Source organism: Diadema setosum, chromosome 22, assembly GCF_964275005.1.
Source record: "Diadema setosum chromosome 22, eeDiaSeto1, whole genome shotgun sequence".
NCBI lineage: Eukaryota > Metazoa > Echinodermata > Echinoidea > Diadematoida > Diadematidae > Diadema > Diadema setosum.
Genome location: NC_092706.1, coordinates 2876951 through 2901474, shown reverse-complemented (window position 1 = coordinate 2901474; position 24524 = coordinate 2876951). Strand labels below are relative to the sequence as shown.

General features: G+C 39.1%; 1 protein-coding gene across 1 annotated transcript in view; it reads right to left on the bottom strand.

Moving 5' to 3' along the window:
- The window catches only part of LOC140244992 (acyl-CoA 6-desaturase-like), a 38753-nt gene that overhangs the window by 3618 nt on the left and 10611 nt on the right, over positions 1 to 24524 (bottom strand). Inside the window, exons 5-9 of the mRNA XM_072324583.1 lie at positions 12639 to 12698; positions 6857 to 6983; positions 4726 to 4802; positions 3997 to 4094; positions 966 to 1062 (exon numbers count right to left, since the gene is read on the bottom strand). Coding sequence (XP_072180684.1) covers positions 966 to 1062; positions 3997 to 4094; positions 4726 to 4802; positions 6857 to 6983; positions 12639 to 12698 — 459 coding nt within the window. The remainder of the gene's footprint in view (positions 1 to 965; positions 1063 to 3996; positions 4095 to 4725; positions 4803 to 6856; positions 6984 to 12638; positions 12699 to 24524) is intronic.

Sequence of the window (24524 nt, the reverse complement as noted above, 5' to 3'; positions counted from 1 at the left end):
TGCCACAAATGTGCTGAATGTTCACTTTCCTAGAACTAGGTTCAATTGGATGAATGATTAAAACGTCAGAGTGCAGGTATTTGGGGGAACTGAAGATTTTCACTTGACTTTTGACCATTTTACAAGTTTATGCATTGAGTAATGTTCAAGGTATTGAGAAAAAGTATAATTTCAGTATCAAATGGTAAAATAGTATTATCGAAACCTGGCCTTTGACCTTTGACCCTACAGTTCCAAAGAGAATCACTGTCAGGTAGAACATGCATAAATATGTAAGTTTCATGACAATACCTTGAGTTATTTTTGAGATATGGAGGAAAAAGTGCAATTTAGCACTTTCACTTGACCTTTGACCTTTTGACCTTTGATCTTTTGGCAAGAAACTTCCCACAGAATATATATTGGATTATACATGCACACATCAAGTTTTAAAAAAATCCTTCAGGCATTGCATAAATATAAGGAAAGTAGTTATATTTTGAGGAGTTGACCTTGACCTTTGACCCCTGACCTTTGACCCATGACCCCCAACTTCCCTAGATAATCACTGCCCATCGGTACAAGCCTATATACTAAGTTCCATGAAGATACCTTGAACCATTTGCGAGATATGGAGAAAAACATGAAATTTCAATTTTTTTTTTCACAAAATAAGCTGTGACCTTTGACCCTGTGACCCTAAAATCCACACAAAGGATCATCCCCCAAGGATATACCCTCATACCAAGTTTGATGCAAAACCACCACACGGTTCTTGAGATATCGACAAAAACAAAACGGGACGGACGTACGTACGTACGTACGGACGGACGGACGGACGGACGACCCGAAAACATAATGCCTCCGGCCACTTCGTTGGCGGAGGCATAAAAAAGTATTAAATACTGCAACAAAATTAACAGGTGCATTTCTGCATAAGGAGTACTTGAGATGGTTGGGTTCTCCACATGTTACAGGGTACTCACCTGCAGCTCCAGCCAGGGTCGTGCCTTGTCTTCATCAATCTCCATCGGTATGTGGTTGGATTGGGACACCCACGTGAACCAGATGCTCTCCATCACACTGTTTGGTGCAAGGGGAGATGGAAGACGGGTAAAAATTGTGAAGTGCGATAGTTAAACTGGAATCCTGCAGGTACACCAATGCTAGCATTCTGATGAGACTCTGGATGCACGGTGCTACGCACCCTCCCTCTCTTCAACAGCTTTTACAATTACATCAAATTCTATCTCGATGTACTTATGTCATCAAAATTACACTTCCTAATACCAATAAATAACACAACTGGAAAAGACACATATCCCTGGCCTCTAATTTGTAGGGGGTATCCTTCAATTTGGAAGATACCACATTGGAACATCTGAATAAATGCATAATATTTAATATATCATGTTTAAAACACAAAGAGACACAAGCACATGACTGTCAACTTGCTTGAAATGTCTTTGACTGAGATGAAAATGCAGAAACAGTACCACATCAAGACTTGGAAAATTAAAGGATCTACTTAATGTATTTTTTTTTTTTTTTTGGGGGGGGGTCATATAAACTTGCACTGATTTGACAAGAAATTGGAAATTCTTCAAGTGTCTCAGAAAGGCTGTTTCAAGTGTGAAGAATGTATTGATGTTATTTGTCACAAAATCCTGCTCTCCTGCTTGAGTTTGAATTTCTCCCACGCACGCTGTTTTTTCTTCTGCTCTAGATCAATTCTCTCCCACTTAAGATTCAACTTTCTCCAACCCATCTTCAATTTTGTCATTAATTTACTTAAAATAGGCTGAAAGGGACATCATGCTCTGTTTGAGTGATCAGATTCTCCAGTTTGAGACATGTTTGGGGTTGGAGTCTCTGCTTATCTCCCGGTACTGCCTGGTATCGCTCCGGCTGCCCTATGCAGGGAAAATCACACCCACAGACTTCTGCCCCCCCCCCCCCCCCCCCCACGGAAAAAAGCAGTAACTGACATTTTTATGAATGTTTACTTTTTTGCAAAAATGAATAGTTTACCCAATGCTCTTCAATGTTGATAGGTCAGTTTTGCAGAAAAAAAAAATGAAAGTGACCAAAAATTCAATTTTCACTTTTGCAAAAAGCAGTAACCGCATCCAGTTGATTCAACTTTGCAAGTTTCCCCATGGAAGAAAGCAGTAACTAACAAAACCCACGGAAGAAAGCAGTAACTAACAATTTAGTCTAATCATTCAGACTCTGTATAGTCCTTCCTGTATATTTTTTCCCTAATACCGTTTATTTTTTTCTACTAATCTTTAAAAAACAATATAAACAGCAGGTTCTTCCATAATTTAGGGGAGTAGATATAAAAAGATTGTTTCACCAGTAACTTGACTCTGCCCGCAGGGAATCATATGACAAGTTGTAGAAAAAGTTTCTTTCTGGAGACTAGCAAACCTGGCAGACTCAGCGCGCTCAGAGTGCACAATACGCATGCAGCTAGCTGCATGCGCATAAATTCTGTAGCATACAGTAGTCTAGCTAGCACTGCATCACATCACAGTCATCACTTGCACAGTACATGTTTGCAGGTCTGGTACAGTCTGAGCTAGTGATCATGCCAGTGCTAACCATGCAGTCACACAGTTTCTGCGGTCCATGCATGCCTGCAAATCTATCATGAATTGCAGAGGAAAAGTCATGGTAGCCATGGCTTTGGCCAGAACCAGAAAGTCTAGGTGAGCTGAAAATAATATTATATTGAAGGGAGATGAGCACTAGTATTAATACACTAACGTTAGTCTAGCGTTAGATGTAGGCCCTAAAGTTAGGTCTAAACCGCGTACAAGATCTAACGTTACAGAGTAGTGTTAACTGTTTTTAGACAAAATGTCAGTATTTTCTAGGCCTAATCTAACGTTAGATCTAGGTCTAGCACTACCATTGGGCATAGATCTGTAGTCTAGCTTTAAAAGTGTAACGTCAGAGTTCGACTAGGATCTAAGACGAAGAGACTTGATACTTTATTGTCTAACGTTAGTCCAGGGTCATGTGTTAGGGGCCAGGCCGGGCACTTCAAAGTTCAAATTCAATTACCTCATTGTACACAGAATGCCATTCAATCGACAATACCTAGTCTAGGTCTAACGTTAGGTCCTAGATCTTATAGATCTAGACTAACCAGAAAGTAGAAGAACTTTATAAGCTGGTGGTGGTAACAATTCTCCTCCTATGGGATGGTCATGTGACATGTGCAGTTACTGCTTTTTTCCATGGGGAAAACAGCAGACTCCTGGCCGTCTGCAGTTACTGCTTTTTTCCATGGGGAAACTACCCGGAATCAAGGGTGAGTCACCGCAGTAACTACATTTTCCTAAATAACATTTAAAAAATAATGGAAACGTAATTTTTTCCTAGGTATTGTTAGACAACTAGGTATGGTGCATAATCATACCACAAAATTATTTTTGAATGTTTCTGTGTTTTTAAAGAATCTGCAAAAAACACAAAATCGCATTTATCTCACCTCAGCAGCTATGCAGTTACTGCTTTCTTCCGTGGGGGGGGGGGGGGGGGGGGGGGGCAGAGTGTAAACATGGCCGCAGAAGACCTGCCTTCCCGCCGCCCATTGTCCCCCCACTCAGATTCCCTCAGTGGCTAAAAACACTTTCAAAGCATGGAGAACCAGCAGGCAGCACACACCCCGACCTGCCCAATTCTCAACCACCCCAAACACCAGTCTACCACCGGGCACAGACCTACCCCGCAAAGAATGGGCAACCCTGAATCGGCTACGATCAGGAGTGGGCCGATTCAATGCCACTACGCACTGCTGGGGTCTGCGCCCTTCTGCAGCCTGCCTGTGTGGTGTCGCACAACAGACAACCCATCATATCATCCATGAGTACCAGACCCTTTCCCCACCCACCAACCTGGATCTTGACAACCCCAACCATGATACAGAGAGCTGGCTGCAGAAGCTTGGTAATACTGCATAGCTGTCTTAAATGAAAGAAGAAGAATCTCACAGTGGACACTCACCGGAAGGTTTCATAGAAGAGAAGCAGCTGCCACCAAGTCATGAGAGGGACGTAGCAGTAGAGGAACCGGATGTAGTACACCAAGTTACAGGCCAGGTCCTGAAATAAATCAATGACACTTGATTGTGACACTGAGTGTAGTACACCTAGTTAAAGGCAAGGTCCTGAAATAAATGGATGACACTTGATTGTGACAATGAATGTGAGTAATGCTCTCATGATTTATATACGAGAAAATCAAAATCAAACGAACTGAAGCAACTGGGCTTAAATTAGTAAAAACGTGCTGAATAAGAGAAGAGTGAATAAATATTGGATCTGGAGTAACACAATGTACAGTAATTAGTATCAAACTGCCTTTGTCCAAAAATTGGAAGAATGCTGTTCGAGCATTCTAAACATGAATATTCAATACATGTACACTTGTATGTAATAGTGTATATACATGTGCGTTGACATTTTGAGGAGTATGTTTGAGTTTTTTTGCCTGTTGATTTGTCTTTATATGTGTTATACTTACAATACATTGTACATCACTTCAACATGGCATACATTTCTAAATACCACACCAAAAAATATATTTGTTTGAATAGCATACATTACATGTAAATGTACATGTAAAGCATGATTATCTCAGAGTATGCAGAAGGCAAATTAGTGTCATAAACAGTGGAAATTATTTTGCTTTCAATTGATAACAAAAAAAAAAAAAAAAATGATGGACACTTACAACCCACTCCCTTCGTTTAATCATGTGGCGGTAGATCATAAACTGGAAGTAGACAGGAAATAGGAGGGGAGGTCCAACTGAAAGAAAAAAACAAACAAACAAAAAACATAAAACTATCTTTACAATCACTTCACATAAGTCATAAAAATCTTGAATCTGCTAACTCAACTGATATGCTACTAAGTATCATGCTTGCTGTGTCCAACCAATTCACCCATACTAACTCAAGTAGGTGGGGCATCACTGCAAGATTGATTGGTCATGGTATCATAAGCAGCATAACCTTTAGAATGTGCTGTGTATATACCAGGGGGGCATTTCACAAAGTGCTTCAGTCAGATATTTTTCTGACAAACTGTTACAAGCTACGGAAATCCTTGCATCTGATTGGCTGAGAGAAAATTTGTCTGACAACTTTGTCGGACAAAATGCTTCATGAAATGCCCCCAGGTAGTTACTTTCTTGTTGGCCACAAAGTAAAATGAATCAACTGATCACCCATTCAAAGACCACTTCCCATTTTTTGAACAGTCTAAGAATAGAGAAAAGTTACACTCAAAAGATAATGTTCTGTGAAACAATTACATTTCTGAAAGCAGGGTTTCAAAACTTCTTTATAATCATACAGTATGTGTTCTGGACATCAGACATACAGTGTATGGACAGCTTCATCAACTAAAGAGTATTAAAATGAAGCCTGCTGATCGTAATATCAATGTAAAAATTGAGTATAGTACGAATGTCGGCATGAATATGGGGTTTCATAGCACTTGCAGATTTCATTGGGACAAGAAGGTTGACCTGTTGCCTGGGAAATGGAAACAGCTTTCAAAGCATATCCTATGCACTTTTTTCCCCCATTTTTTTCAGCATCATATCTTGTAAATAATTGATTTGCCCACACAGTGCAATATCCACTCATCTTCCAATCAAGCTGCATCTTTGATTGCATACTTTAATCTAACCAGGACACACTAAATATAGTCATGCCAAGTGCAAAGTCATCAAGTTTGTAATCAACACTAATTACAGTTAACAGATTATGACAGATATGACGCTGAAAGGTGTATGTATGCAGGTCACATTCAGTATCTTCCTACTCACTTGAACTTTGTACACCAACTGACAATAAGTAATTAAGGTACCAAGTGGTAAAAAAAGAATGTGATTAGTTGAATTATAGTTTATGTACCTATGTACAGGTAAGGTTTGTGTTCCTGTAAAAATAACATTGCAGGTGGCACTACACAATGTACATTGTAAGATTCATAACCACACACACATACACACAATCAAAGAACCGAAAACACTTTCCTGCCCCCCCCCCCCATGCAGAAATACATTATACAGATACAGTGCCTGTGTATTCATACTTCGTGGCTCACTGTTTTGCGAAAGAGAAAGCACAACAAAACATGCACGCACCAAACTTACAACTGGACTCTATGTACAAAAGCACAGGTAAGAAAGTACAAGAACTGCATGTAGGAAGCTATGTTTGGACACCATAAATAGATGGTACAGTTTTGACTGAGATAATGGATTCTGACTTTAACTTTTTGCGAGATAATTAGAAACCGCTTATGAAATATTGGAGAGCATACAATTCAAAGAGAAACTCATAATTTATTTGATGGAAAATTAGTTCTGAAATGGCTGAAAATTCAAAAAACAAAGTAAACAAAGAGGTCCAAATAAAAGGAGGGTCCCAGTGGGGATCTCTCTGTTTTCAGATTTCTCAGCTATTTCAAATCTAATTCTTATCAAATAAATTTAGAATTCCTCTTTACAGGATTGTAGGCTCTTTCATATTTCAAGAGGTTTCATAAAAGGTTTCTCATTATCTTACAAAAAGCTGGAAACCTGAAGCCTCATCGCAACCAAAACTATACACCATTCCTTCAAAACCTAATTTCTCATTTCACATAGCAGGATGCCTTATTTCAGGCTCAACATGTACGCACACAATTACCTTCCAATACAAAAAGAGAGCACATCAATATTACATGGGACTGTACTTAATGTATGGATAGCCAAGTTGCTTAGGGTGAAATGATTTTGCAGTGAATAAAATCAATTCATCTGCCTGGGTCTCTCTATTCAAAGCTGATCTGTAATGGATGGTACGTACTGATGAAGAAATACTTGTGTTGATGATTGAAGGGCATGTTTGATTCTCCACTTTCAGCCACAGTGATGGGCATTTTCTCTCCCACGACAAAGAGCTTTTCGAGGCGAACATCCGGATCCTTGTTGATCTATATAAAGTATAAAGATTAAACATAACAGATGACAACATAAATATAAAATCTCCAATGACAATGGACTTGTTGCATGAGTAATTACAAGTATAAAGAATCCTGCTCCCAAATCTCTTCCAGAGAGCTATTAACTGTGAATCAAGGAATGTTCACATGCATTTTGATTTTGTGAATTTCGATGAGCCAGGATTCACGAAATTAAAATGCATGCAAAAGTTCTCATCTACACTATTTGCAATGAATGCCACCAACATATCGCAAGAATTTCATGCTGCAAAAAGGCTGACGGCTCCAACTCATGAAAATCTCAAGTTGGACAAATATCAGATATGTATGACACAAAAATGTAGAGGGTCCACGTATCCCAGCATGAAAGCTAAAATCATCACCATCATCATACCAGTTTTTATCTGGGTATGTCCATGATAACACAGGGGTGGCTGAAATCATCTCACAGCAATAGCTCTCACACCTTCTTGCCATCTCTTAATCTCAGAAATCTTAAAGCTAAAACATACTGTACATGAAATGCTATTGGTTCAAATTCATCTTCCCCCATTCACAATTTGCTTGCAATTACATCAAAAGGGTCTGCCAAGAAGCTTGTCAGGCTGATGTACAAATTTTGTAATATGACAGGGGATAATGAGTTGCTTTGGAGTACTTTAAGATGAAAAGTGTAAAATAATTTCAATATAGCACACAACTTTTATCATTCAATGCACCATATCCATTCAGTAGAGAGTACATGGAATGTTAATTGTACTGGGTACACGTATGTAATGATTGAATCGTGTCCTAACTGTGGTATTGAATTGCATGCAGCTTGGAAGCTGCATGCTGCATGCGATTCCTCCTTCACAGGAAGGACTGCCATAGACTGATTGTATGAAACTATATAAGACTATTTAAAACAAACAAACAATTATAAAATATCACATAGAGATCCAAACAGGGTATGCTCCAATACTGCAAAACTCCTGAGGTATCTTTTGGGGTAATATTTCAAATTTTTGTCGTTACCTAAGTGAAATTGTGTTATCACAGCATTATTTCACACATTTCTTATGCTTTAATACAAGTATGTCTCTTCTGTAAAACACGATTTTTCGCGGCATGACATTTTCGCAAATTGGAGCCGATGGCCTCTTCCACGGCATGAAATTTTCGCGAGTTGCCTCTCACATTCAATATGCATATAGTGTAGACAAGAACTTTTGAGTACATTTCAATTTGGGAAATCTTGGCTCTCGCAAAATTAGCGAAATTAAAGTGCATGCGAACATTCCTCGTTTTACAGTATTTAAGAGCAAAAATTGACAGTTTCTGCAGTCACATGGTAACAATGTTTAAAGGGTGTGTACAGTTCTGGTCGAGGTGAGGATTTAGCTTTTAACGTTTTGCGAGATATTCAGAAACCACTCTATGAGATGTCAAGGAGCATGCAATTCTAAAGGGTTTCAAAAGTTTATTTGATGAAAATCGGTTTTGAAATGGCTGAGATATCCAAAAACAAGGTGAAATAAAGAGATCCTAATAAAGTTGTGGCCTGTCGCCTTTTATTATTATCACTTTTTTGGATATCTCAGCCATTTCAAAACCAATTTTCATCAAATAAGCATTGAATTCTTCTTAAAATTACATGCTCTTTCAAATTTCATAAAAGGTTTCTCATTATCTCACTTAGAATGTTCAAAACATGAATCCCTTACCTCAACCAGTACTGTACAGTCCCTTTAACCTTCCAAGCCACTAATGCCGGTATGACCAAAAGCTACTAAAACTGTAGAGCAACAATCTGAATACCCTCCCCTCAATTCTCTGCTACATTCTTGTGTGCCATTTGTTTTTGTTATCACTTCCTGAATTTCAGCTCACCTAATTATGTGATGTAGTCCAGGTACATTTTTGTGAGTTCACATGCATGTTTGTGTTACATAACATTGTCTTTTCATAACTCACAATCAAGGGTTTCTAGCACATGGATTCATCCTTAGGTTTGAAGGTCCTTCAATCTAGTTTGCATCCAAATGACCAGACAACTACAGGTACATTTTCTGTATATCTTCAACCCCATGTTAAACAAACCAAGCCCTGATTACACATATCCACACTAATCACTGCTTATCATTATACAAACATTACGACTCACTGTTACATCAGGAATAATTTTCTGGATGCATAGACTTGCAAACTCTGCAGTGGACAGTAAGGTTACACAAACTGTATCACCGGTCCTCTCTGAATTAGGAATATCACATTACATCACAATGACACTATAGACCGTTTCAATTTCGACGGCCTATTCACCTACCGCCGCTAGCGGCGCTATAACGGCCGCCATAACTGGGGGCCAACGGGGGCTCCCAGCGAGCTAGCTACTCAGCGAGTTGCACTTGCAGCTAGCAGCCCAGCGTACCCATCGCGCATAGTTAGCCGGGCGCGGCCGCATGCGCCGCCGGCGGCCGCTGGGTCGGCGACCGCCGCGCTAAATTGTGATTGTTTTACTCACTGTGGAAAAGTCATTCAGCGGCATTTAATGCCTTTCTTTTGGACAAATTGAGTAATTCAGACATATCGATCTAAAATTAATGAAAGCTTCAAAGGATCAGAAAAAAAAAACACATATTGTGCATTGTTGGGTGCACAAAATAAAATAACAGGCGAAAAAACGGAAACGGAAGCTGCCTAATAGATTCTCTTGATTAGGCTAAATCACTGCATATTCATATTCGTGAAATACAGTTGTTCATTTTAGAAAGACAGATGGTTCAGATCAAAGATTTTGAGAATTAATTTTATATATATATATATATATATATATAAATTATATATATATATATATATATATATCAAATGCTTGGTGCAATACTTACAAAAGTTAGAATACACTTCCTGGCTACTAGTATACTACATTGTATATGACAAACATTTTTAAAGCCTACACTACAGCCAAATGTATGTTTCAAGATGTGTAAAAAAAAAAAAAAAAAATCTTATATTGTAAATTTTTACTTCTTCACTAAGCGTTGAGCATTAAATTGACCCATTGGGCCTGGAACTCTGAATTTGAATTAATTTTTGATAAAGTGATACTTATAGATATTAAACTGCCATGAATGGTGGCAAACATCCGTTTCATAAGCATAATTCATATTAAGAAAGTTTGATTTGAAAATCACTTTTGTAGATTATAATTTTAGGCGTTGGCGCGATGTTAAATGCAAGGTTACTTAGACCTTAAACAGTAGAATGTTGGTTGTTGACATCAGGCGACGTAAATTAACTTCTTAAGTTTGTACGGCTTAGAAACGCGCCTAGATTTGCCTTCAGTTTGGTTTACTTACTTAGACTTGCCGGAAGTTAGTGACAACCGAAAATGATATAGGATGTAGCTAACGTTAGAGGGTTCTAGGGAGAAGTCAATAGGTCTAGACGGGTCTAGATCTAGTCTGGACTGTTGCCTAGAATTCTAGACAAGATCTAAAAAACGTTAGACAGACTTTACCCCACTGGTCCGAGAAAAAGCAAAAGCCTAAAAAGGTTTAAGTTAACTGATCTTATTAGTTGCTTTGATAGCGCCATATCTACTATCTAGCTCAAAACTGATTCATTATTTGTATTTAATTATATCAGTTAACTGCTCAACAGTCTAGGCTTACTATCTAGACGTCTGTCTGCGCCTAGCCATAGTTCTCCCCAGGTGTTTTTTATCCTCTTACACAAATGTGAATATAGATCTAATGTTAAGGGGCTTACACGCGAGTACCTATACCCAGGTCATCGCAAAAGAAAGTAGAGTCTAACGTGTTACAATTCCACTCACGGATCGTACCGATATTTACCTTGTTTTGGCTACAGCCGTATATGCCATCTACCCATTCGCTCATAGCCGGTATAAGTTGTTTAATTTTATTAATTAGTAAAAAAAAAAAAAAAAAAAAAAAGTAGACGTTAGAGTTGTCACAAAGCCAGATGCGTCGATCGCTGCCAGCGCCAGAGATAGCTAGCTGGCCGGCTGGCGCCGGGTGGTAAAAGCACTGGCTGCCGCTGGCACCCTTGCCACGCACGCACGGCGCTTGCCGACCCGGCCTGGTTGGCCCCAGTAATGGCGTCGCCTTAAGAGGGCGCACTTCCATGAACAGTCACTTGAATCGGTCTATAGGCGTGTCTTCATCAGCCCGAAGTTCAAACTAGCGGGACTTTTGCGGCCTTAGAAAATAGCCCGATACAGCGAATTTGCGTCTTCATCAGCTCGAACAGCCTGCTTCGGGAAATTAGTCCGAAAATTGACGCATGCGCACTTTGCAATATTACTCTGCCTGGCTCGCGGTTCGAAACCCGCTCAAAATCTCCTATATCACCGTATGTACGATTCTACAACCAGGAGGTGAGCAGTAGAGCAAATTCTCTCCAAAGGGGTATTAATAACACTACTCTTTCTTCTGTCCAGTGAGGCATCTTATATGAAATTAACGAATTGCAATGTTTAAACAAATCCAAAATGCACAACAATCTGCAAGAATCCTCAGCGAAGGTAGAGTGGACCAGAAGAAGAAGTTTACAAAAAAACAGATAGCATGCACGGCACTGAGTTTTAATAGGGAGGTGAGAGAAATCACCTCCCTGGTTTTAAAGATGCAACAACAGTAGGCCTATAGTACACACATGTGATCCTTGAATACACCGTGCGTGTAATGTACTATATGTATACACAATCACTAGCTGCTTGTACATGCGCTTTCCATTGCCAGCTGGCTAACCAGAAGCGTGGAGGGATCAAGAAAATTTTAGGCTGATGGAGACGCACCCAAGATAGCGCGCTATTTCACGAATTAGCGCTCTAGTTGACGAACTAGACCAAGATTTTGGGGGGAAATTTTCCGATCAAATAGCACGCTATTTGCGTCTTCACTACACAGATAGCGCGCTATTTTGACATCGGACTAGTTTGGTAACAGCAAGATAGCGCGCTATTTTGAAACTTCGGGCTGATGAAGACTCGCCTAAAGACTACCTTTTGTCTCTTTTACTTCACTGCATCAACTATTATTTTTTCATCTTTTGTTTTCTTTGTTCTATTCAAAAGAGTTTCAACAGCATTTCACATTATTAGAATCATGGAGGAAACTTCTGCTCATTTATAAACTCATTCAAGACTAATCACAAGTCTACTCGGGTGGGTGTGTATGGAAAATGTGCATTCAGTATAGCAAAATCAGCTTGTCAGAGACATCACTTGGACACACAATATTTATTAGGATCACCAACTCCAACTGGGAACTGCAAAGGCTAGCAATTTATACAAAAAAAAGAGAAAAACTACAAGATGTTCAAATGCATTTCTGCACTTACAAACATCAGTATTAAGCACTACAGTGTATTGAAGTGTTATTCATTATCATTATCATTTACAGCAATGCCCATTAGTGTCACATCTAGTTATCACCATATTCATCTTTTCCATGTCATTACTTGATGGAAGTCATTAGCAGCCTCTCTTTCAGCACTGAAAATTTGACAGAAAAGTGTCAAGGAGAATGTTAACAAACAGTGACCATTCTACGCAAATACCACTCCCTTTCATACCAGTGGTACATCTGTGATGTAAAATGATATGTGACACAAGAGATAAGCTTCAAGAGGTCTTACCACATTAGGCTTCGCATGGTGTTGGTAGTGCATGTGTGTCCACCACTTAGCTGATGCGCCCTGCAGAGTGAACAAAAAATATACCGGTACAAAAGAAGAAAACAATGAATCACCTTATTCACTCTTACAAAAGGGACTAAAAATCTCTGAAATCTTATGAGGTGATTGCCAAGTAAGAGCAATTTTTGCTGATCTTCTTTATTTTTTTTTCAGTTTCTACCGTATTTATTTTCAGCCATGTGTTTAATAGTGAACTTTGTCTGGTAACCTTGTGTACAGCCATGTATTTGTAAATTCCTCACATGAAATTCTTGCACTGGATGCCTCACTCAAATGTTAGCTAGTACATGACAGAAATATTGGTTGATTTTCACATATTCTAGTACATGATAAATGCTGTCTTCACAGGCATACAATTGCACTACTTGCAATTGCACTACTAATCAGGGAGGTGTGAAGATCTCTTTCCACCTCCCTGCTTAAATCAATGGAATGGGATGCACACAATAATACTTTGGAAATGGTTTGAAACCCCTTTAGCTGCATATCATGTGATTATGGCAATTCTCACCAATCCATTCAAGCATGGCTATCATGCTTAATAGATTGAATATGAATCAAAACAGGCTTTAATGTAATTCACCATCTGTAACAACTCATACACAATGTATCTCTTACAAGGTTTTTACAAAGCTAATTACATGATGATGTTTAATGACACACTAACAATGGCTAAATTGTTAAGGGCACACATCATTTGTGCGCATACACTATCTTTTATGCAGGATATCATATGACATAAATGTAATTAGAGGAGAAACTGATACAAGTAATAGCTTGATAGCACTCCGCACACACATCAGCAAGTTGCATGGGAAGAATGCTACATCTATCAACTCCACTTGAGTACAATTAGTTGCAATGGCAAACCAGTACTCAAAACACTCTTGCTCATCAGACATACAGTATGCTACATGCTGAGGCTATTACTCATTTCTGTTGATGGTGATTACCACAATATCAGACAATTTTGGTTTCAGAGCTCATTTAAACAAATAACTGCTGTGCCCTGGCCTTGCACTGGGTACATGTTCAAGTACATTAGGGAAGGGATATTTATTCTCACTAGCGTTCTACCGCAGGAGGACGCATGGAACGCTCGAGGACGATTTTACGCGTATATAGGCGCATTTGACATGATGTGCGCGCTGGTGATTTTTTTCTGTAAGAGAGAGATCGTCCTACCGCGGTAGGACGACTGTCGTCCCTCCGCGTTCTACCGCCGCTGCTTTCAAAGTGAAAATAAGCATGCAACGCGCGCGCGAGCACTCTGGTCACGTCTATGCTTTGTGCGTGTGTGTAGGAGCCCGGTTTGGTTGTGTTGATCCCAGAACAACAAGAAGTGAGAACTCAACGCAACCAACGAGAGCCAGAAGCTAGCTATCGGTGTATGGTAGCCCTACTACATATCGACCACCCTTATCCACCTCCCTGTTGAAACCGACCGCGTATAATTCGCGCACTGAACACTTAGTACGCACTTCTCTGCGTGCAAAGCACATAAAAATGGATTGGCTTTGAATGTAGATTAGGATGGTGTGGGAAAACGCGATAATTCACTGTTCATTAATGGTTTTAATCAAGGACAAAATTTCGAATGAATATTTTCACCGAATCGTAATGACAGCACAATGTAATGTCTATGGAAGTTTCTAAAAGGCTTCTAAAAAGCTTCGTACAACACGGTGTTCAATACAACTCGGTTGACGTGCATTGTCAATGCAAAATCAGCGGTCGATCCTAAAAACGCGATTTACCGCGGGGAGCTGAAACGAGGCCAAGCAAGTTCGTCGGCGATATTTTTGCACTGAAACTTCGAATCGAAAAGGGAACAACGGCATTTGATAGAGCTGGATTTTCTCAATCACGTAGGTCAAGTTTTTTACGTGAATTTCAGTGTTAAATATTCTTATCAAGCAAATAAACATTAGGCGGTCGATTAGTAGTAGGTCCAACCCTACTACGATGATGCGTATGGCGATTTTTACAGCGTAAAGACTAGAATTACACGGCTTGAAATTGTTTGTGGCCGTATGGATGCCAGGTTAATCACAAATGAGGTGGAAAAATATCGTCGAGCAACCTTCAAGCTGAGACACTATTCTATCGGGATCACTCAAAAAATAAAGTGTAGGCCCTAATTTACGTCCAAGGATGAAGTGATTATGATTACTACTAGTAGTAGAATCCTGATTTAACGACAGTGAAATGAGCTATATAATGTGACATGACAATTCGCGAGTCTTGTGTTGATATAAATGAACGAAATCACTGAAAAAAATATCTACACGTGACTCATAGTATTCTTTGTCAGGCAATTGAATAGCGAGAGTGCAACGTTTGACATGTTAAAATGCCAATGGGAAAAGTGAGCTTCAAATATCGAAGCTCGTAAAAAAAGAACCCCGACAAAACAAAACACAAGTCACGAAAAAGACATCGTGAAGCTGCATTTTGACAACTGGTATGATTATTTACATACGGCATGTGCCACGGTCACACACTTTGCTTAGACTCGCCTTTAGACGTAAATTTTGGTGGATGAATTTCACTTCTGATGAACGAATGTAATATGTCTTTCTTGTAACAAGTTAGGTTTGTAGATATATTTTGTACATTGTTATTACAACTTGATCGTCACATTGACATTATTTTACCGACTGTCGGGATACTGTTTTACGGAAATTAGTTCTTAATCTGGTATATAATGGTACATACACCTACAGAATATTTGCCACGCCTCAACGGGCAACTCATTCCGTGTGTAAGGACGCCAAAGGTTGTATTAAACGATGTGCAATTTCGTTCCTGATCTCCCTATCATTACAGGAGTATTGGCTGCTGCTAAAATATCGTTGCAATCCCAAGAAAACCGCTGGATTTTACGTTAAATTGGTTAGGCTTTTAGGGGAGATTGCCTGTACATACCACCTTGGAAGACAGGAAAGCAAATTCTTCTCAAATCAGTAGTAACCTGAGATATATTCCCAACAATTCCATTTCAAACAAGCTGTTGTTTTCCCTGCAGGCTATTAACAGAATAAATACGAAGAGAAACGCGTACACTAGTTGAATGATTGAGAACAACTGTAATCAAGTCAGTCTGCAAGAATCTGTGAACAGTCTATTGCAGAAGAAGTCTACTCAGTATGTGTCCAATTGCAATGCGAGGTGCGCAATAACCACGTGCTGTCATTCAACATGACCTGTGCGTGCCTGGGAAGAACGCAACTTTCATGTTCAGCTCCCACGGTGTCATGTAAGATGTTCTTTGAGTGGTGGGAGACCGACGTGCAATCAACAACGTTACGACGCGAAATGTACAGTTGTTGTCTTCTCTATTTTTTTTTTTTTTTGAGAAGCATAGAGGTGTTTTCAAACACACTCTGTTAGGTTGGTTTTCGAGGGGTGGGGGTGGTGGAGGCGGAGGCGTAGTACAAGACTTTGAGCAAGGAGATGCTACATCTTTCAGTTTTTTCTCGGGATGCGCAGAATTGCTGTAATTATAATTATGGGATATTACACGATGAAAGTTGAATTAAAACACGCAAGTTAACGTATGCCCACATACACGCACTGACATAAACACAAAAACACGATATAGTTTTGACGAAATGAAATATACTGGTGATCTAGTTTTCTTAAAATTCAATGATAAAAAAATCCTTCCATCTGCCACGTTTCCCTCTCTTCTACATCGCCATTAGGATCAAATTTCAGGATCAAATTTGATCATTTCTTTCACTGTTGTAATTGTCAAATACTAGTACATGTAGGCCTACATGTATTGCTCTTTATGATAAACTAACTTACAACTTGGATGGAATTGCCGAATAACCAACCGTTTGAGTGTTTAACCTTTTTTATTTTCGGTTAAATTACGAATGCTATAAAGGGTTAGATGTTCATTACCAGCAAAGAATAAGGGGGAAAAAACATTGACGATAGTAAAATAAAAGCGAAGAGCTGATTGTGCGTATGCAGTCTCTTCGGATAGAAGAAACTTGACCCCCCCCCCAAAAAAAAACAAAAAAAACAAAAACAAAAACAAACAAACAAACAAACAAACAAACAAACACTTGTGGGCATTTCCACAAAAACAGTTGCCAGACTCCAGGTGCTAGACGAAAGAATGCGCGCACTTCTGGTAATAAACAGCGTATATTACAAAGCCTGGAAATATCGATCGAACAACGATCAGCTTGTAATTGGCAAATTTAAGCAACACATGATTGTGTATAGCCTTTCTTTTGGCCCATACTAGACAACATCGAACAGTCGATTGTATATACTTGAATACCAGTATTTTTAATGCTCACTGAACTATAAAAGGGATTGATTAATCACTCAATCAAAAATGGAATTACAGAAATATTACCAGTATGAAGGGTCTCGTATGCCGAGACAAATTCACTACGAGAATGTTATGCAGCCGCATGCTTATTGAGAGCTACATGTACCCGATTAGACAGCAAAATCAAGACAATTTCATGCCCCTCAAAACTGCGTATCCCTATTCAAAGTTCGAAGGAACTTCACCTGTGAAAAAAAAAAAAAAAATATATATATATATATATATATATACTGTAAATTTCCACTAAATTTTACTTAGATATTTTGGCTAGCAACTTTCGTTCAGGGTTTTTTTTTTTTCATTCTCATTTTTATTTCTTTGCTCGTAAAAGACTTCTTGATTTCTTCACCTAAGTCATGAGGGGCATTCGATCCATCGAACTTACAATAACCTCATTGCTTTGAATTGAGTGAAACCACGTGTTTCGTACGGGCGCTGTTCGTTATTCCGAAGGTTCGTTAATCCGAAACACGCAAAGTCCCTATACCTAGAGCTCGTTAATCCGAAAATGAAAAAGGGTTCGTTATAACATCCGAACATTTGTGGCGTTATTCCGAAGGTTCGTTATTCCGAAGATTCGTTTATCCGAAAATGAAATTCGGAACAACGAACCTTCGGAATAACGAATCTTCGGACTAAAGGGCCTTCGGAATAACGAGCTGTAACCGTTTCGTACTTCGGCACATCCACGCAAAGCGTGGCGTTTAGCGATCATGCATGTGGCAGACTTTCAGATTATAGTTAGGGGAAAAGAAACTGGAATAATATACTTCGGAAATGGTGATGTTTAAAGTTAAAGCTTGAAAACAACGCATGTGTATGTTTTATAGTAAACGATAATTAAAAATACCCAACAAAGTTTTGCATTCGCTCTAACAAAAGCTCGCTTGAGAAGATCAAAGTATCCCCCTCCCCTGAAAGGCAGTGGGAGTTTCCGCACCCCCCCCCCTTCCGAAGCTTTTGGAGATCAGATATTGCGTCCTTGGTATATCATAACATCAGATACTGCGTCCTTGGTATAAACATAAAGCAATCAATGAACGCTGAACATAGGAATCTTTATTTTTAGGGCAAAATACGAATTTTGGAGCTGCTGAGTATGTCTCTACTAATTTCTGCTTACGAGCACATAATTCTGTGAGGAATTCAAAGTTGTATTTGATGAAAATTTGTTTTGAATTATACGAACCTTCGGAATAACGAACATCATCCCATTTTGACTGGACGGGACTGGCATTTGTATTTACCATTTGGAATTGCAGATCGGTCTGTAAAGAAAGAGTAAAATATGGCCACCACGTACTAGTATTTTGCGGAATTCTATCCGGACTCTTTGTGGAGTTTTCTGACGGTTCATTATTCCACAGGGAAGGGTTCGATAAAGGGATGGTACAGTTTTGTTTGAGATGGGACTAGATTTTTTTTTTCTTTTAGATGAGACATCTCTAATGAAATATGAGAGAACACATAATTCTATGAGGAATTCAAAGTTTATTTATGAAAATTGGTTTTTAAATGGCTGAGATATCAGGGAGGTGGAATAAAGCAGTTCAATAAAAGTTAGACCCACTTTGACGATCGTTTGTTTTACACTGTTTTTATATCAGCCATTTCAAAACAGATTTTCCTCAAATGAATGTTCAATTCCTGTTTTTCAATTTTTCAAAAAGGTTGTTTGTGAGTATCTTGCTATGAAAAAAAAAAAATCACCCAATATATTATACCACTCCTTTAATGGAATTAAAATAAACTTATACAGCAGTGAAAAACCTGCGGCGAAGACGGGGGGGGGGGGGGTCATCGTTATAAATGATGATGAGAAGGGGCTGATATGACAAAGGAACACGCAGCCCATTATTTCAAAGAGGATGATCAGGATCAGCAGGCCCGTAGCGGGGGTGGGGTATCCTGTAGGTGAAGTAGGGTGCATGCGTATATATTATACGCCACCCCCCTCCCCCCCCCCCAAAAAAAAAAAATAAATAAATAAATAAAAATAAATAAATAAATAATAATATAAAATAAAAGTCTGGAAGGTCCACTTTTTCAAAAAATATTCAAGACATATTTATAAGCCTCATCTGTATGCACTACTCCAATGTCCAATGTCTCGTTGGATGACCCCGACACTTGACCACTCGGTACCCCTCACCTTACCTTCGCACACAAGTGTAATAATAATGAAGTAACCTACACAAGAAGCAGAAATTATTTTTTTCTTCATCATCACAGTTTCGTGTGGAGGGAGAGGAAGAGGAAGAATGTAAATAATAATGATAAAATCAATTCCACATATTAAGATTACGATTATATTCCAGTTCGTCGCTTGGTGTATATCGTGTATTCGTGTGTGAATTTACGCCTACCGATTGTAGTTCGTTATTCCGAAGGTCCGTTATTCCGAAGGTTCTTTAGTCCGAAGGTTCGTTATTCCGAAGGTTCGATAATCCGAAAAAAGTGATTAGGTTTGTTATTCCGAAGGTTCATTAACCCGAAGATGAAATAAGGTTCGTTAATCAGAAAATGAAACAAAGCTCGTTATCCCGAAGGTTCGCTACGGACCCAATTTCATTTTCGGATAAACGAACCTTCAGAACAACGAACCCTATTTCATTTTCGGAATAACGAACCTTCGTAATACCGCCACAAATGTTCGCATTAACGAACCCTTTTTCATTTTCGGATTCTCTAGGTATTATAGGGAATTTGTGTGTTTCGGATTAACGAACCTTCGGAAAAACGAACAGCACCCATGCCTACCATGTCTGTCAGCTTTAAACGGGTATGTGCGTGATTCTGGATAGGTGCGTGTTTTCATTTAATTTTCATTCCTTGATATCTCCATTTTTGGAGTGATCCCTGAGGTCACTCTAAAACGAGTGAAAATGAACATTTTCACTCAAAATTCACTCGAAATTCACTCGAAATTCACTCTTTTTTGTATTCACTCCTTTGAGAGAGAATATTTTCACTCGATTTTTTCAGAGAGATTCAAAGAAGCAGAACTGATATTTTTTTCTTTCATCACAATAATGTCAGGAGTAGATATATAATTCAATTCCACAAATTGAGATTACGATTGTATTCAGTTTGTGAATCGTGTGTTCTTGTATTTGTAACATTGTGTTTACATGCGCCTCATGAACATAACACCATTTTTTAATTCTTGGTTACAATTCGTTATTCCAAAGGTTCTTTAGTCAGAAGATTCGTTGTTCCGAAGATTCGTTATTCCAAAGGTTCGTGCTTCCTAAGGTTCATTAATCCAAAAATGAAACAAGGTTCGTTATTCCGAAAGTTCGTTAATCCGAAAATGAAATAAAAGCTCGTTATTACGAAGGTTCGTTACGGACCCTATTTCATTTTCGGATCAACGGACCTTCGGAATAACGAACCCTATTTCATTTTTGGATTACCGAACCTTCGAAATAACGCCACAAATGTTCGGATTAACGAACCTTCGGAATAACGAACAGTACCTTATATATATATATATATATATATATATATATATATATATATATATATTATGAACTAACGAACCATCAGAAAATCGAACCTTCATTTCGGATTGGCAAACCTTCGGAAAATTTAATAGGCCATAACTTTTATCATTCATCATAATTATTCGGATTCACGAACCTTTGGAATAAAGCACTTTCAGAGCAACACGCTATAAAACCACTCTTTTTATTCGGGCATTGGGAGAAAGTCCAGAAAAGAATAATCTTTGAGGTAAAAGAAATCAGTTTCATTCTTATTCGACACTATCAATGATTTCTAGGCGTGGTGTTCATTTTCCGACAGAAGAAGAAGAAGAAGAAGGAGGTTCGTTATGCCGATGGTTCGTTATTGCAAATCCGATACGCGCAGATTCCCAGTGCCGACTATAGAAGTTTGTCGATCTGAAAATAATCAACAAGGTTCGTTTATCCGACTTGTGGCATTATTCCGAAGGTTCGTTTCTCTGGAAATGAAATAAGATTCGTTGATCAGAGAATGAATCACGTCGCACGAAACTTTTTCTGATAAACGAACTTGCAGTATACCGAATCAATTTTCGTTATCAAATGAACGAACCTTCGATCCTTTCTTCCTCTCATTTTTTTTTATATATCTATTTCTTTTTTATTATCGAACCTTCTGGTTATTAGGGATAAGACAAAATCTTTAAGGCAAGATAAGTTAACTACATGGTTCGACATAGTTTACTTTTTATCGAGGAGTACAGCAGTGGATACCTTACAAGGAGGTATAGAAAACGTGGAGATATAACCGTAACAAATAAGTATATCTTTTGGTTTAGAGTGGTTGATTTCTTTCATGCACGGTATTCATTATTCCGTTGAAAGGAAATTCTGATGTTTCGTTATTTCGGGTGCATGTACGTCACGATACCGACACCCACGAGTCATATTTACATAATATACAGTCCAGGAGTCATACACCTCACGAGTCATACACCTCACGAGTCATACGTATACAGCCCTGAGTTCGACCAGGGAGGTGAGCCACCTCCCTGGTTCGACATAGATGATGTCCACTGGCGGGGGAGGGAAAATACCGAATGTTCCATCCGAAGGGTTTGAAATGCTATTGAGGGAGGTTATAAGTCCCGAGACAAAGTCGAGGAACTTACAGCCTCCCGAAATAGTGTTTCAAACCTGGATGGTGGAATGTTTGGTACATGTTCCCGACAACAAAAGTCATCATCTGTTAGATTAGGCCTATACATTATGGGTTAGTCAAATTATCACACTTTCGTACGCATTACGATTATCGGTCATCTACTTTAATTTTCACTTTGTATACGGAATAGGCAAATTTATCCTATCGATTGCGTGAAAATATGATCGTTCAATCGTTTGGTATCGTTTGTCATTTCTTACGTGAAAATGTTTTCCCATGGGAGAACATTACAAAAATGGCACAGGCTGCCCATGGGCGAACATAACCAATGTGCCTCCATCACGTGACTGTGTTTAGCCCATCAGAAACCGGTATTTGAATAACCAATTTAACGTAAGCAAAAAAGGCCTACGAGACCGACACATTAAATCCCGTGTTGTATCCATCGAACTCGTGGGCTGTTTTTATTTATGTCGAACTCGTGAGCCGTTTTTACGGAGTGTCGAACTCATGAACTTCATTTGCCTAGCGTCGAACTCGTGGGCTCTATGACTCGTGACCTGTATGACTCATGGACCTGTTTTCAGTGTCGAACTCGTGGGCTGTATGAGTCGTGGTGTCGGTCTCGTGATGACCCCGTTATTTCGAATCTGAAACACGCAAAATCTCCAGATGTTTGTTAAAGAGAATGTAAGGGTTCGTTAATACGAATATTCCCAGGGTTTGTAAATCTGAGAAAAAGTTTGTTAATCTTAAAACGAACTCTCATGTATAGGTCTGCGTGGAATCTTGCGGAATCTTCAGAATTACACATTGTGTTTCGCTTTCGAATCAACAAACTTTCAAAATTACTAAACTTTTCTTCTTCTCTTTTCATATTTGGTAAAGCGAACCTTCGGAAAACCGAAACTTTTTTCTCTTTCATTTTTTTTTCTTTATTTAAAAAAAAAAAAAAAATCGGATTGTGAACTGTGAGAAACGAACAGTTACTGTTGTTTTTTCCCGGATCAGTGGTGATAATTCAGGCAAGATATAATTTAGTAGAAAAGAAAATAAGGCACACACAAAAAAAAAAAAAAAAACCCAAGTTATTTGAATCCTGACATCAATTACTGTTTTTTCTTTTTACCGATAAATGAAAGATCATACAGATAAGAAATGAGAGGAAAAAGAAAAAAATAGCCTGTGATAACGAATCGTAATGTTTGACATCCTTGGTCTTCGCCCTCGGTCGTCGACTTGCTTTCCTTACCTGTCCATCCCGGGTGCCCCAGGCCCCAGACTGTAAATAACCTCCAGGAATGCACCAGTGCGCGCGGTTTCCTTTGTTGCATGCTCTCTATTCTACCGCCCCACCCTTCCCCAAGTCTGGCACCTTGCCATCGTGGGATTTTTCATGTTTTCCTTCTTGGTCAAGTTGGTGTTCACAACTTTGTCTACGTGACTGCGTTCTGTTTTGTTTCTCCGAATTCCTCACTGCGTGCTCTACAGACACGTGGTACACAAACAGTTACTGTATAGCTGTTTACGATGGAGGGGGGGTCACCTATACTCACCTGCAAACAGCTTTGAATACGCGAGCAGAAAACGGCAGTTTCCTCTGCTGTGGCTACTTTCACTGCCAAAATATTGGGCTTTGTCACTACGGAATATTATTCACACACAAATTGCAATGGAATATTCAAGTACATTCCAACTCGTACTTCCGATCATAGCGATCTCTCGAGTGTTCGTGTTTCATCGAAAAGTAAGTGTTAGAAAGTTGTTGAAACTGCGTGGCAGCGCTAGACAGTCGTTAGTTTAGGGCTTCCGTATGCTCGATTTTTATGGGTTTATTGATATTGGAGCTCGGGGAAAATGTGGGGGAAAAGGATGACTTCAAAATAATTTGCTTGCCCGATTCGGTCAAGCATTTTTTCCTTGTTCCAAAACGCTTGCCCAACTTTACTACTAGTATGAGAAAGTGTGTGATAGATTGAAGTTTACTTCACATGTCGTGATCGTACTGGATCCAGGACAACTCGCCCTCGAGACCGGTCGCCCCGAAGACAGCCCGCCCTCGTTTTTCGAGGGCGAGTTGTCTTGGGTCCGAGGGTGAGTTGTCTCAAGTGGCGAAGGAATATACCCCAAATGTTTGATTTAATTTCAGACAAAATAAAAGCTGCTTAAAATGATTTTGCATCTATCTGCCTAAATTAAATTTAAGAATGCATACAGTTTCTATCTTCTATGATTAAAATCACTCTTAAAATGAAAATTATGGCATTTTGTTATCCCATTTTCCCAGCCCTGAGATCGCTAGAATTGCCGAATCGCCCCCCGATTCTTCTCGGCAAACTGCAGTAAATTTTTTGACTTTGAAATTTGAATGCACCTCTTTGACTTCATCTATGATTCAGGTTTGTATTATTGATTAATGATGCTAGATAGTATGTTAAATTTGATTAATATTTCACTGTCTTCGTTTATTCAGCAAAAGAAGAAGAAGATACGATCTCGCCCTCGCCTCTTTTTCTCCCGCTGGCGCGGCATGCATTGTAGACTGCATGCTGCATTGTGTTCCTGTAGCTGTTAACTGGAGCACAATGCAGCCTACAATGCATGCCGCGCCAGCGGGAGAAAAAGAGGCGAAGGCGAGATCGTATCTTCTTCTTCTTTTGCTGAATAAACGAAGACAGTGAAATATTAATCGAATTAAACCTACTATCTAGCATCATTAATCAATAATACAAACCTGAATCATAAATGAAGTCTAAGAGGTGCATTCAAAGTCAAAAAATTTACTGCAGTTTGCCGAGAAGAACCAGGGGGCGAGCTCAAATTGGGCATGGACGTTTCGGCAA